Raw genomic sequence first — 12,108 nt, 5'->3', positions numbered from 1 at the left:
TGTCTCCCAAATGTATCCATGATGATATTGATATACTACAGATAAAACACTGACTTATCCACCAGTGTGACGTCTATTTGATGTTTCAGATGCTTATTTTTGGGATGTATGACCATCATTGTCTAATTTCTCTGTTTTGCCCTGTCCACACAGACACATAAAAAAACAGTTTGTAAAGACCTTTACTTCAGAAAAAAAGTCTGTGACCTAAAACGCTGTTTACATGTGGACAAGTTTTTTCTCCCAAAATATCCATATTACTATAGACAAGGCATGACACTAATCTTACATGGAAAACACACAGGTTTAATTAATGATTAACTAGAGCTGCATTCCATTGACGTGCATCACTGTGTTTTTATGCCCTTTACCCTCCAGAAATTATACAAGTTGCAAGGTTTGACCATTTCTTAATGAATTAAAAACTACAATTCTACTTCTATACACATGCCTGCAATGTGTTTTTTTAACGTAAGAAGCTAAAACATCTGCTGTGACATTGGTATATACCCATTTCCTGATAAATGCAATTCATTTAGTATTCATTTTCTGTCCAATGGCACTTTTCTTACTGTGACATGTCAAAACAGTGCTTTTAAATTCTACTTTTTGTCTGACTAATGCAATAATTTGGTTTTTAAAGTGTCACATAAACCCACTTAATCTGTCCCATCTTTTATGGAAAAGGTCTACTGATCCTGTATGTTTAATTCATGACAGATCGAGGGCACCCAGAAGCTGCTGAACAACGACATGGCAGAGCTCATCAGTAAAATGCGTCTGGCCCAACAGAACGCCATCACCTCTTTAAAGGAGGAGTGTAAGAAACAGATGCTGGCTGCTGCACACACCCTCGCCATGGACAGTAAAAACATGTTAGATGCTGTAGATCAAGCAAGAGTAAGGGCTAACTTGGCCAAACCAGCCACGCTCTAGAGGACTCTAAACACCCCTGTTTATTTGATGCAACAAACATACATGTTGAAATTTGCACAGTCAAACATTGAGGTGTACATTTGTGTTTTTAAATGATGCTGCAGCTCAGAGGACACTGCAAAAGTGAAAAACAAAATCCGATGTATGCTAGCAAAGTATCATGTATACTGAAAAGGATGTTTTAGTGTATATAGTACATGTAATAGACTGTCAAAGTGACAAACATCTGTGATATAAACCGTTGTCCTTCATGCTTGGTCAGCCATTTCCTTGATCATGTTAAGAAACTGAAATCCTTGCCCTACATCACATAAAACAGCTTTGAAGTACAAAGACATTTAATGGAAATTAAAACAAAAACAAACAGTTCACCTTTTAAGGAACAATCTGAGCATAAAAGACCCAAAAGTTTTATCAGCCATTGAACTGTGTGACTATGATGCATTTATGGTAAAATGATGAGATGGAAACAAGAGTGCAATGGAAAACAGCCAGATATTCTTTAATTTCTCTGCTTAACTTGAAAAAATCTTGTTTTTTTTGTACTGCTGGCATGTATTTCATCTGTTATCATTATTAGAAAAAAATAATTTGTATCACAAATCACACAGTAAAAATAAAAACATTACATATTCTACTGTACTTCTTGTGTTGGGTCATTGAATTATACTTCTTGTTTAGAACAGAACAGATTTATTTAAACTCTGTGGCCATGTAAACCACAAAGAAAACCCCTAATAAGAGTATTCTATAATGATTTCAGAGAAATTCTGCTACAATGTTGTATAAACCTATTTTTTGAGGTGAAAGCAGGATTGACACAGTGTAAGGCTGACTCTTGTCACTGTCACAAATACTCAATTTTCTTTTTCAGGTGTTTTCAAACCACATTTATTACACAGTATGTTGTCATTCATTCATTGGAAGATTGAAGTGTAAAAAAAACTCCTCGAAAACCAGCACATACGACACTTGTGTGTCCAGTACAACCTACACAACAGATTCCCCATACGGCATGCTAGTATTGATCCAAAAAAGACAGACAACATAGGCCACAAGGAACAAAAGGCCAAAATGTGGATCATGGATTGTACATTTTTAGATGAAGTTCTCCGTGTAACTTGGAAAATATAATCAGAAAGTATTCTTAGTATGCATTAAAAATGTCATTATTGGGTCTAGCTCTGACAGACGCCTCTGAAAATCTGCACTTCATCTATTTAAAGAGCAGTCAGATTTTATTCCAGATACGCGCTACGAAGTCTGACACACTCCCATCTTTATAATCTCTCTCTCATCAAAAAGTTGAGCAAATCCAATTTGTTGATTTAAGTTGGGGTAGGTGTCTAAAAATGTCATTTCAGAGAATACACCTCATGGATTTTGGTCTCATTAATTATAAGGATGTCATATACATATAAAAACTCTCAGAATTTGCTCTGCTCTTGAAACTACAGCAGAATGGACACAGTGTTTGTGTCGTTGTGTAAAGAGCATTCAGGGCTGTGCTGAGTTACACAAACATGATTCACATTCACAGTCTTCAGTCCAGCTACATTTTGAAAGTCAAACATAAATCAAGTGTTTTTTTTCCTTTTCTATCTGACACCTCCATATACGCGTTAGATCATGCCAGCCAGCCAAGGAGGCAGGAAAAGGCCAATTGTACCAAGCAGGCACACAATGATGAACATCCAGAGGAAAATACGATCAATCACCATGGCCACATACTTCCAGTCTTCCTTTACCTGTGTGGAAGAGAGACAGAAAACAAAACTAGTTATTGATATGTAATTTATCATTAAGAATATACTTGGTCTTACATTGTCTTCATTTTGTCTCAGTTCTCAATAGAAGCACATGAGTGAAATCTAAATAGTAATGCATGGATTTCAGATGTAATTTTGGACTTGGATATTAACTAACTAAAATTTGAGAGCAAATATAGGTAAACAAACATAGAAAACATAGGTACTAGTGGCCATACACCTTTTTCACACTGCGAACATGTTTATTCATGCTGTTACTGTGGACACAACAGGGTCCACAACAACAAAGCCCCTTATGATCTCCAGCTAGTTGGTAAAATCATTTGACTTTTGTGTTTTTAAGATATTAAACATGTTAAGTTTTTACCATTTTATTAAATTTGCCTTTATAATCAGGCACTTCAGGTGCTCAGGGTCATGGTTCCTCTTATACTTTGTGCTCAGTAACACCAGTGGCATCCAGTAGCAACTGTAAGGTTGTTCATCTTCATTTGGTCAAATAGATTTCTTTTTTGGAGAATCAATATGTGGGACTCCTGACCTTTACAACTCAAACCGGAGCCTGTCTGTGATCATCTATAACTCAATCTGAACCACTTTTTAAAGGGGGATCAGTCATGTAGACATGAAGAATGAGCTGCCTCTTGTTTTACGGTGCTTGTACAGTATTACAGTGTGGGTTTGTATTGTGTTTAATTCTGTGTTTTAATATATGTATTTATTGTTGAGGACCATCTGAGGCTCTAGTTATACATTCTTTAGTTTGCAGCACCAGTTTACATTTGGTACTTGTACTTATACAAATAAATATTAAAAAAAATAAAGACAGATGGTGTCTGAACCTGGGTATTCATAGCCTTCTACATTACACACACTGGCCAATGTATTGGGGAAGAAAGGTCACTTTGAGTTACTTTGACAATGGTATAGTTATTGGTGCCAAACAAACTGCTCTGAGCACCTCAGAAACTGCTGATCAACTGAGAATTTAAATACAACCATCTTTAGGGTTTACAGAGAAGGGTTTACAGTAGTCAAAATATCCAGTAAGTGTCATTTCTCTGAGTGAAAATACTTTCAGAGGATAATGGCCAAACTAGTTTGAGCAGATAGAAAGGCAACAGTTAGTCAAAGAACATGTGGTTACAACTGTAGTATAAAGACAAACACCTCTGAATAAGGACATGTCAAACCTAGAGGCAGATGAGCTACAGCTGTTGCTCACTGGCCATTTTATTAGGTACACCAGGTACTAACAAGGTGTACCTAATAAATTGGCCAGTGAGTGTAGTTTCACAGAGGGAGGAAAATACCATGAGGCTATTTACACCCATCTACGTAGATGTGTAATGACTGAAACAATTTACATCTGTGTATCCGTAGCCAACTGCATTATTGGCACAACTGAGTATAGGTTGACTATAAAACCTGGCAGAAAAGCTTTCTAACATTTAGTTAATATTGTGAAAGGGTTCATTTTATCCAAACCATGATGTTTTCTTAAACAAGTTCCCGAGCAGTTTTATTGTTTAAGCCTAATCGGAATGCAACTGAAAACTCAAAATAACTTACCTAATTGCACACTTTTTATGTTCATCCTTATAGTTGTATATAGTATAATTGTTGTTGGTGTAGTTGGGCTAGAGTATGGGTAGTTGCACCCTGGTCCAAATAAACTCCTAAAAATAAATCTTTACAGCTGACTCAAATGACAAGGATGATGTGTTTAAAGTGTCATTTTGATAAAACTTAACGGGGGGTTGACTGATACTCACACTGAAGTCAGCATCCTCTGCTCTCAGGTGGTCTGCAATGTAGTGCACCCCCTCTAAAGCACGTATGACACTCGGTGAAAGCTGTAATGATGAGTCTGATACTGCATTGTCCACTTTCGCTGGTCGCTGAGTGGGAGTCACTCTGTTCCCCGTCCCTGTCAGCTGTTTATTCGTCCCTCCACCCCCATCCTGTCGGCTCTGGCTGCTCTGTGTGTTTTTCTGTGTTGTTGGTGGAGTTGACCCTGGAGGCCTGGGCGATGGAGGACGGAAGGAGAAGTATGATGTCAGCGTTCCCAACTCCAAATCCTCATAGCAGCTTCTCTGGTCTTCTGATGCGGTCCCATCTCTTAACCAGTTAGCTGAGGTGCTCAGACAGTTGCCAGACTTGTATCCAGGTATCCGACACTGCCGCCTCTCCGCTGCTGCTTCCTGCTGGAGCAGCAACAGCCTGCGACGGCGGCCATCTGGAGCGGGCCTTCGCATAAACAGCCAGCGTGGGATCAGGTCCAAGAACACAGAGTGGACCCAGCGGGGCATCTTGTGAGTACTTGGAGAGCGATGATGCACATTAAGCACGAAGACAGTGATGACAATGGACAAGGTGACAAAAATCATAGTGAAAAGGAGGTACTCGCCTATGAGGGGGATGACTAGGGATGTAGACGGTATGATCTCAGTGATAAGGAGGAGGAACACAGTAAGGGACAGAAGCACAGAAATGCAAAGGGTGATCTTCTCACCACAGTCTGAGGGCAGGTAGAAAACCAAGACAGTGAGGCAGGAGATCAGCAGACATGGAATGATGAGGTTGATGGTATAAAACAAAGGAAGCCTCCGAATGATAAAGAAGTATGTGATATCAGGGTAGATCTCGTGGCAGCAGTCGTATTTCTTTGTGTTGTACGTTCCCACAGCATTGATTATCGCCCATTCACCGCTCTCCCAGTAGTTGTTAAGGTCCACGGTGTTTTCGATTCGCTCAAGGTCAATCTTGGCCTTGTCGTACGTCCATGAGCCAAACTTCATTTTGCAGTTCTGCTGATCAAAAGGGAAGAAGGTGACATCGATGCTGCAGGAGCTCTTGTAAATGGCAGGAGGGACCCAGCGGATTTTGCCCGTGTAGAACAGATGAGCCTTTGTCATGTGAGTGACAGCGAACTCACCATCCGCACTGGAAAAGGAGAAGTTGTAATACACAGTGCATGAGAGTGATAAAAGTATCAGTGAACAAAAGAGCAGATAAGTAATCATATCTGACATTGTGAGACATCCTACTACACCTTCCCTGTAAGAGATATAGTTTTTAATTTAGAAACCTAGCCGTGAATATAGGTATGATTCCCTAATAACTATCTTCTCCACTAATCTCCCCTCCATTCTTTGCTCTAATGGTGATAATAGCTTCTGCTGACGAAGAAATGATGAGTCCTTATCATTTCATCGGCCTCACACCTTTTTAATTTAACTTACAGGCTGTGATTACACAGACTTGATGGAGCAGAACTCTATCGTCATTATTATTGGTATAATCTCAGCAAAGTTAACTTTGGAGAAGGGAAAACTGGTTTTGAATATAGATAGGTTATCCAAGGCACTGTATATTTATGTAATGTGGATCTTTTTTAATCTGGATTTTTTTTTTTGGTCCTCTCTAAATGACTAAAGCCTGACCTCTAACCCCTAAGTCATCTCTATACATACTGGTATTTATTGGTCATGTTACATAAAAAGTACACTTTGGTGATACTTCTTAATATAATAATCAATATTTTAATAATGCAACAGGTTTGAAAGTCCCTTGCACAATTTACAGCATCTACAGAAATCTCTTTCATATCCATAACCATATCTGGAACAAATTAAACTGAACTGGAAATTAAATGAAGTTGGAACCTTGTGACTTGGAATGTAATTGATTTGGGAAATGTGGTGGTAATACCCAACCCTGGGTATAACAATTCGCTTCGCTTTGTCAGTAGATGAAATGTCACATGTACAATTCAATTAGCAGATATTCTGTTAAACAGGATTGACATTTCACATTTTTGAGCATAAACTTTTGAAATTTTATATATACTCATTGTGGGTGGATTACTCAAATAAATTGTTGTTCGTGGAACTAATCATGACATATGGCAGAATAAGTATTTCTGTTGTCCACTAGATGGCGTCCACTCCACACTAGCTGCAATTCAGTCCACCAACATGAGTCTGAACTATAATTCATTGTTGTATAATGAGAATAGCTGCTGTTTTCAGTTATGCTCACGTTAACACACTGTGATCTGTCACTCACTTGTTGTAGAGGACGATATCTGGCACCCAAATGAGCTCTGATGGTACTCTTATGGATGTCACGTTGTCATAGTCAGAAGGTCTCCAGCGAAGTTTGTAGTCATTCCACTCCTAACAGATGCCAATGTGACAGGGTTTTTAAGAAGTGGTGTCACACTCAAAGAGGGTATTTGATTCTGACAAATCAAACAGCTAATCAAACATCTATTTCTCACCTGCTTAAGCCACACATTGGTTGTCATCATTTGGTTTTTCTCATCCTACACAGTGAGGCAGAGAAACACAGAGGTTGTCAACTCTAGGTTTAGGCCACAAGAATATATGTGAAAGTTTGTGGAGGTTCGTGAGAGCAAATCCAAATATAGCTTGCAGGAACTTTACTTCAATAAACTGACGGATGTGGAAGTGTACTGTGACAGAAAAGAAGGCACATAATGTTGTTTTCCTCCAAGTTTGGCTTTGTGATTATATGTAAACATGCCAGAAAATACTGAGCATAACCACATGACAAAATGTAAACAATAAGTTGTATCAAATACAGAGCGAAATAAGACAAAGATGTTAAAATTACAGTGATTAAAGGCCATAGGTACTGCACTTAATGTGAAGGAAGCTCATTAAACCAATGGAAACAAACTTACTTTTACAGAGATGGAGCATTCTGCTCAAGTCACATCAAATAAATCAACAGTGTTATAACCTCAAAGAACTGTAATCAAACAAAATGTGCATTTACGTCATTTTAACCATTAAAAACTCACCACGTCAATGAGCTGCGCAATAGACAGCCCGAACTTGACAATAACCACATCAGAGATGTTGGGAACAGGCCTTGACCACTTGTTATAACCAGCAAACAGTGTCTTGAAGAGCTCATCCTCAGCATGTGAGTGGGTCTTCTCAAGACCTAAAACTGCAAATACAACAATTCAATACTTCAGTCTTCTATATTATCAGCATTAAAACATTCATAGAGACAGATACATATTTATTAAATCTGAATTTGTTCCTATTTCACATCCATCTTTCTTTGGATTTAAATATATCAGCTTGAACAACTTTGGCGTCTCTTGTGCTATGGTAAAGTCTTGTTGGCATTTACACCATACAACTGACTTCAATAGTTTATAGAGATGATAAGGAAATGCAGCAATTCAATGGAAAGTGAAAATAGTAGAGGGGAACAGGAGTGAGGAAGCTGCACAGCGTACGTAGGCATCATTTCCATGTTCTCTCATCCGTGTATCCCATAATCCTCACCTCTAAAAACTAGTAAATCAAGCTGACATCATATTGTAGCTTTTGGGAGTGAGGGTGAGCGCTGCAAATAGCTCATGTATTATCAGAGGCCTACTTTAAACATCTGAATGTTTTCTTGGTAAAGTCTTATCGACTTTTCCACATCTTAGCAAATCTTTTGATCTCTTGCATCGAGCTCCCCATGTAGTTGCCCTGTTAAACTCTCTGCAAACAGGTGGAGACTGGGTAAGGGTGTCCCTCAGCGGAAACACTATCTCAGTCTCGTCTTTATGTCTGACGGGTTATTTTTTATGTATGTTGAGCTTCACAGTAAGAGACGGTTTAATCAAATTGATTACCAGGACATGCAGTCAAGACAGATTTGCACTTAAGCTTAGACTGAGTGTCTGTATTATATTCCTGAAAAGTGAACAGCGTGGAAATAGACAGGAATCCCTTCCCATGGGGATTACTGTTCCCCTCTTCATCAGTCTAGTCTGAACCAATTACACACATCATTACTTGCTCGTGTTAAGTGGAGGTGAGCTATTTTGTCAGTAGTGGAGGGTGTTTATCGTCCAGCTGTCTGTCACTCTGTGTTACAACTGATGTGTAAAACAATTTTTAACCTGAAGCAGAGTGATACTAAAGCTGATTTACACATATTCCAATAGATACAGTAACACCTGCATTGATATTGGTGATCAGAAATTAAATAACAACCAGTCTGTGTTTGTTATATGTGAGTAGGATTGGCAATGAGCGGTACATTGAATCAAAAATCCATATAGACAGACAGACAGACAGACAGACAGACAGACAGACAGACAGAGATAGATAGATAGATAGATAGATAGATAGATAGATAGATAGATAGATAGATAGATAGATAGATAGATAGATAGATAGATAGATAGATAGATAGATAGATAGATAGATAGATAGATAGATAGAAATTACACATTGTTTTAGCAACATTTTAAGCATATGGGTGACAGGTTAAAGTAAAATCCAACATAAAGTGTTCACAGTGTTCCTCAAAAACAGCTCCAGTGCCCATTGGCATTTATTCTCCTATTCTAAGTCCCCATTCTTCCAAAAGATATCTCCTCATTTGTTGTTTTGCTGATGGCTGTGGAGAACACTGTCTCACACATCAGTCCAAAATCTCCCATGGGTGCTCAGCAAAGTTGAGAGACAGTGACTGTGACTGTGAAGGTCACAGTATATACCCACAGTTTTCATTATTAAACCATTCACTGAGCTCTCATGCCCTATGGATTTAGTTTTTTTTTTCCTTTAGTTTGTCTGTGTAGTCTGTATCTGCAAATAGCTGATAACTGCTTTATCAGCTCAGTCTCAGGTCGTAACATGATTATTTTAATGACTGGTTAATCTGTAGGTCATTCTCTCATTAAAAAAAAAAAAAAAAAGTCACTGTGCCTTCCCAGAGACCAAATATTTCATGTTTGACCGATTAACTGTCCAATTTTTACACAGAAGGAAACATGACCAACAAATGTTTTTCTTTTTGGGTGGAAAAATCCTTGAAATTCAACCTGCTTTTGCAATATTTTTTTTAGAAATACAAACAGCCTGTGTCCTGTTTGTTAAAAGATTAAAAAACAAAAAAATTGCAAGTAAGGGGAAAGAAATGCCTTTGAAACAGACACAGAAAGTCATGTTAAAAAAATTAAAAAATCAATGTATTGATTTGCCATTGGGTGTGAATGACATTAGTACCTTTTCTTTCTGGAGCTGTGTGTGAAGGTGCTTGGGTAAAATGTAACTTAATGAGGCGTGTCTATCAAGAATTCTCAAGCAGGACCTTGGACTAACTGCATATGGTAGCAATCAAGCTCTTTTAACCAAGGTCACATCAGTACCTGCCCATGGGTGAGTTGTGGTCTGAAAGACACACTGACACGTCTTTATAACCTTTAACAGTAGGACGGTCCAGTGGAGGATAACAGGTGTTGTATCGAACCAACCTGAGGGGGAACATGCAAATATGTTGAAGTGATTTATTACACCTGCTTGCTAATTTCTAGCCTTGAAGGTGTTTAACAAAGTAAGGCTGGACCAATATGCAAAGGGTCTCTATGTGGCACATTTATTACACTGGATATCACCTGTGGCGCTTTTGTGAGAAATGCATTAACAATAGCGGGTACACCTGTTATATAACATGTGAATGCACAGTTAGTTTTCCCAGGGTACACTTGTGCTCATCTTCTGCCTTCTGGCAAACAACCACGCACCAGAGACTTCTTATCTGCTTTCTTGACAGTCAGGGTAGTGTGTGTTCATCTGTCCGTGCTTCTGGGAAGGACCAGATGTGGTGCTTGAAAAAGGGCTGTTGGGTGCCATAGATCAAAGCCTCCTGCCAGCAGAGACTCGAAATGAGATGACACCTCCAACATCCGGCACACTGGGTCGTGGATCTTGGAGTGTGGCCAAACTACTTGGCGAGGTGTACGAAACACTGACCAGTTTGGATGATCGAGTCAGCAGCTTCTCAGGCTCTGGCTGTCAAACACTCATCAAATTTGTAAAGCTGAAGCTGCCATGAGAGGAAATGTACTCGCGTGTTGCGTCTACAAATGGTGTAAAACGACATGGATGCTACACTTTATATCACATTTTAGGCCAATTGTAACAAAAAGCTTATTGTTGCTGCACTGTGAGAGCTACACTTATGCCTGTTTCTCCCATAAGTAACACAGGTATTCTTAATGACAAGTGCATATGTCACACATTTACATAAGTCAGTAACAAAAGCTGCAGTCAATATATTCAGAGTAAATGACTTTACTGGGGGACTGACCATTAAAGCATTCTAATGATGCATATTTGTCATGTCCACAAGTGTTTTTGGTAGCTAGTCCATTCATCACAGTTCACTAATAATACATTATTACGTAACCTACTTTGTTTAAAGGTGACAGTGTCCACAGGCAACTGTTTTATCTGAATAGTCAATGATCACGTCACATAATCCTTAGACCATTGGTTTGGTTAGAAAGTAGTAAAAAAAAATAAAATAAAATAAATGAAATAATAAATACATAGATGAATATAAATGAATGAATGAATGAATGAATAAATAGTGATTAAAAATTAGTTCTTTAATTTCCTGTTATTATTTTTAAAGAAGAAAATAAATATACCACAGTGGCATAGTTATAACTTTGCCCGTGTTGAAAACAGAAAAAAAACAAAAAAAACAAAAAAAAAAACAAAAAAAACAAAACGCTGTTCCTCCAGGTGAAACTAATTTTGCCTTAATTAGCAGGACAAGTGCATCATGGGAGCTGGACATTAAATGGCGGTTAGACCGATAAAAGGTAAGTTTACATTTTATTAAAACTTTAAGAAAATGCAGTATTTTAACATGAATTAACAGTAAAATAATTAGTCATCCTATATTTACTTCTACACAAAAGCACCTCAGTGGTTTCATGGAACATAAGAGAACAAATAAAGTACTCACCCGACAAACATAAGAGAAACAACAAGAGCAGAGCTGTCCTCACTAAGAACAGGTGGTTGTGTCCCATTTTGTCCTCGGATAGTAATAAATCCAACTTCACTGTAGAACACGGAGGTGGATCCGTCCACTGTCAAAACGTTATCTTGAAACCGGGATGTGTGAGCAAAAAATGTCATCTTCGCAACTGGAAGGCATATCAGAGTAAGTTAATGACTACTGTTATTGTAAGGGTTTATATGGGTGGGCGTGGGGTGAGGATGACGATGCTCCGAGTGGCTAACTTCACTGTCCTCTTCCTAATCTGCTGGACCGGGTGTGTGTCCGCCGCGCGCTAAAGCACAGAACTATCCATCAGTCGGTGCTGAATGAGGAAACGGCACTGTATCCTGTATCTGGTGTATTTTACGACTTAAAATCTATACATAATATCGCCAACTGAAACCAGGTTTTGAGAAAAGAAACCACGCTAGAAAGCTCGATTTGTTCTTGTAATAGTACATCCAAACCCATGCGCCTTTTTACGCACTGTGCCAATTTACGCATCCAAAAAAATCTAAGTTTTTTTTTTTTTTTTTTTTTTTTTAATATGTTTCATTCAAAA

General features: G+C 38.4%; 2 protein-coding genes across 3 annotated transcripts in view; one reads left to right on the top strand and one right to left on the bottom strand.

Annotated features, from left to right (window-relative positions):
• ptk2bb (protein tyrosine kinase 2 beta, b) overlaps positions 1 to 1,450 on the top strand; it is a 26,264-nt gene extending 24,814 nt beyond the window's left edge. For both annotated transcript variants that reach the window (XM_030128903.1, XM_030128905.1), the window contains exon 31: positions 721 to 1,450. In XM_030128903.1, coding sequence (XP_029984763.1) covers positions 721 to 936 — 216 coding nt within the window. In that variant the 3' untranslated portion in view covers positions 937 to 1,450. The remainder of the gene's footprint in view (positions 1 to 720) is intronic.
• chrna2b (cholinergic receptor, nicotinic, alpha 2b (neuronal)) lies at positions 1,022 to 12,108 on the bottom strand. The gene is made up of 6 exons (XM_030128906.1): positions 11,508 to 12,108; positions 7,537 to 7,688; positions 6,991 to 7,035; positions 6,777 to 6,886; positions 4,481 to 5,651; positions 1,022 to 2,684 (listed from the first exon to the last, which is right to left on the bottom strand). The coding sequence occupies exons 1-6, from the start codon at positions 11,572 to 11,574 to the stop codon at positions 2,559 to 2,561; spliced, it is 1,671 nt and encodes a 556-aa protein (XP_029984766.1). The 5' UTR covers positions 11,575 to 12,108; the 3' UTR covers positions 1,022 to 2,558.

The sequence above is a fragment of the Sphaeramia orbicularis genome, chromosome 24 (genome assembly GCF_902148855.1).
Source record: "Sphaeramia orbicularis chromosome 24, fSphaOr1.1, whole genome shotgun sequence".
Taxonomy (NCBI): Eukaryota; Metazoa; Chordata; class Actinopteri; order Kurtiformes; family Apogonidae; genus Sphaeramia; species Sphaeramia orbicularis.
Note: the sequence above shows the minus strand (reverse complement) of the source record. Positions and strands in the feature narration are given on the sequence as shown.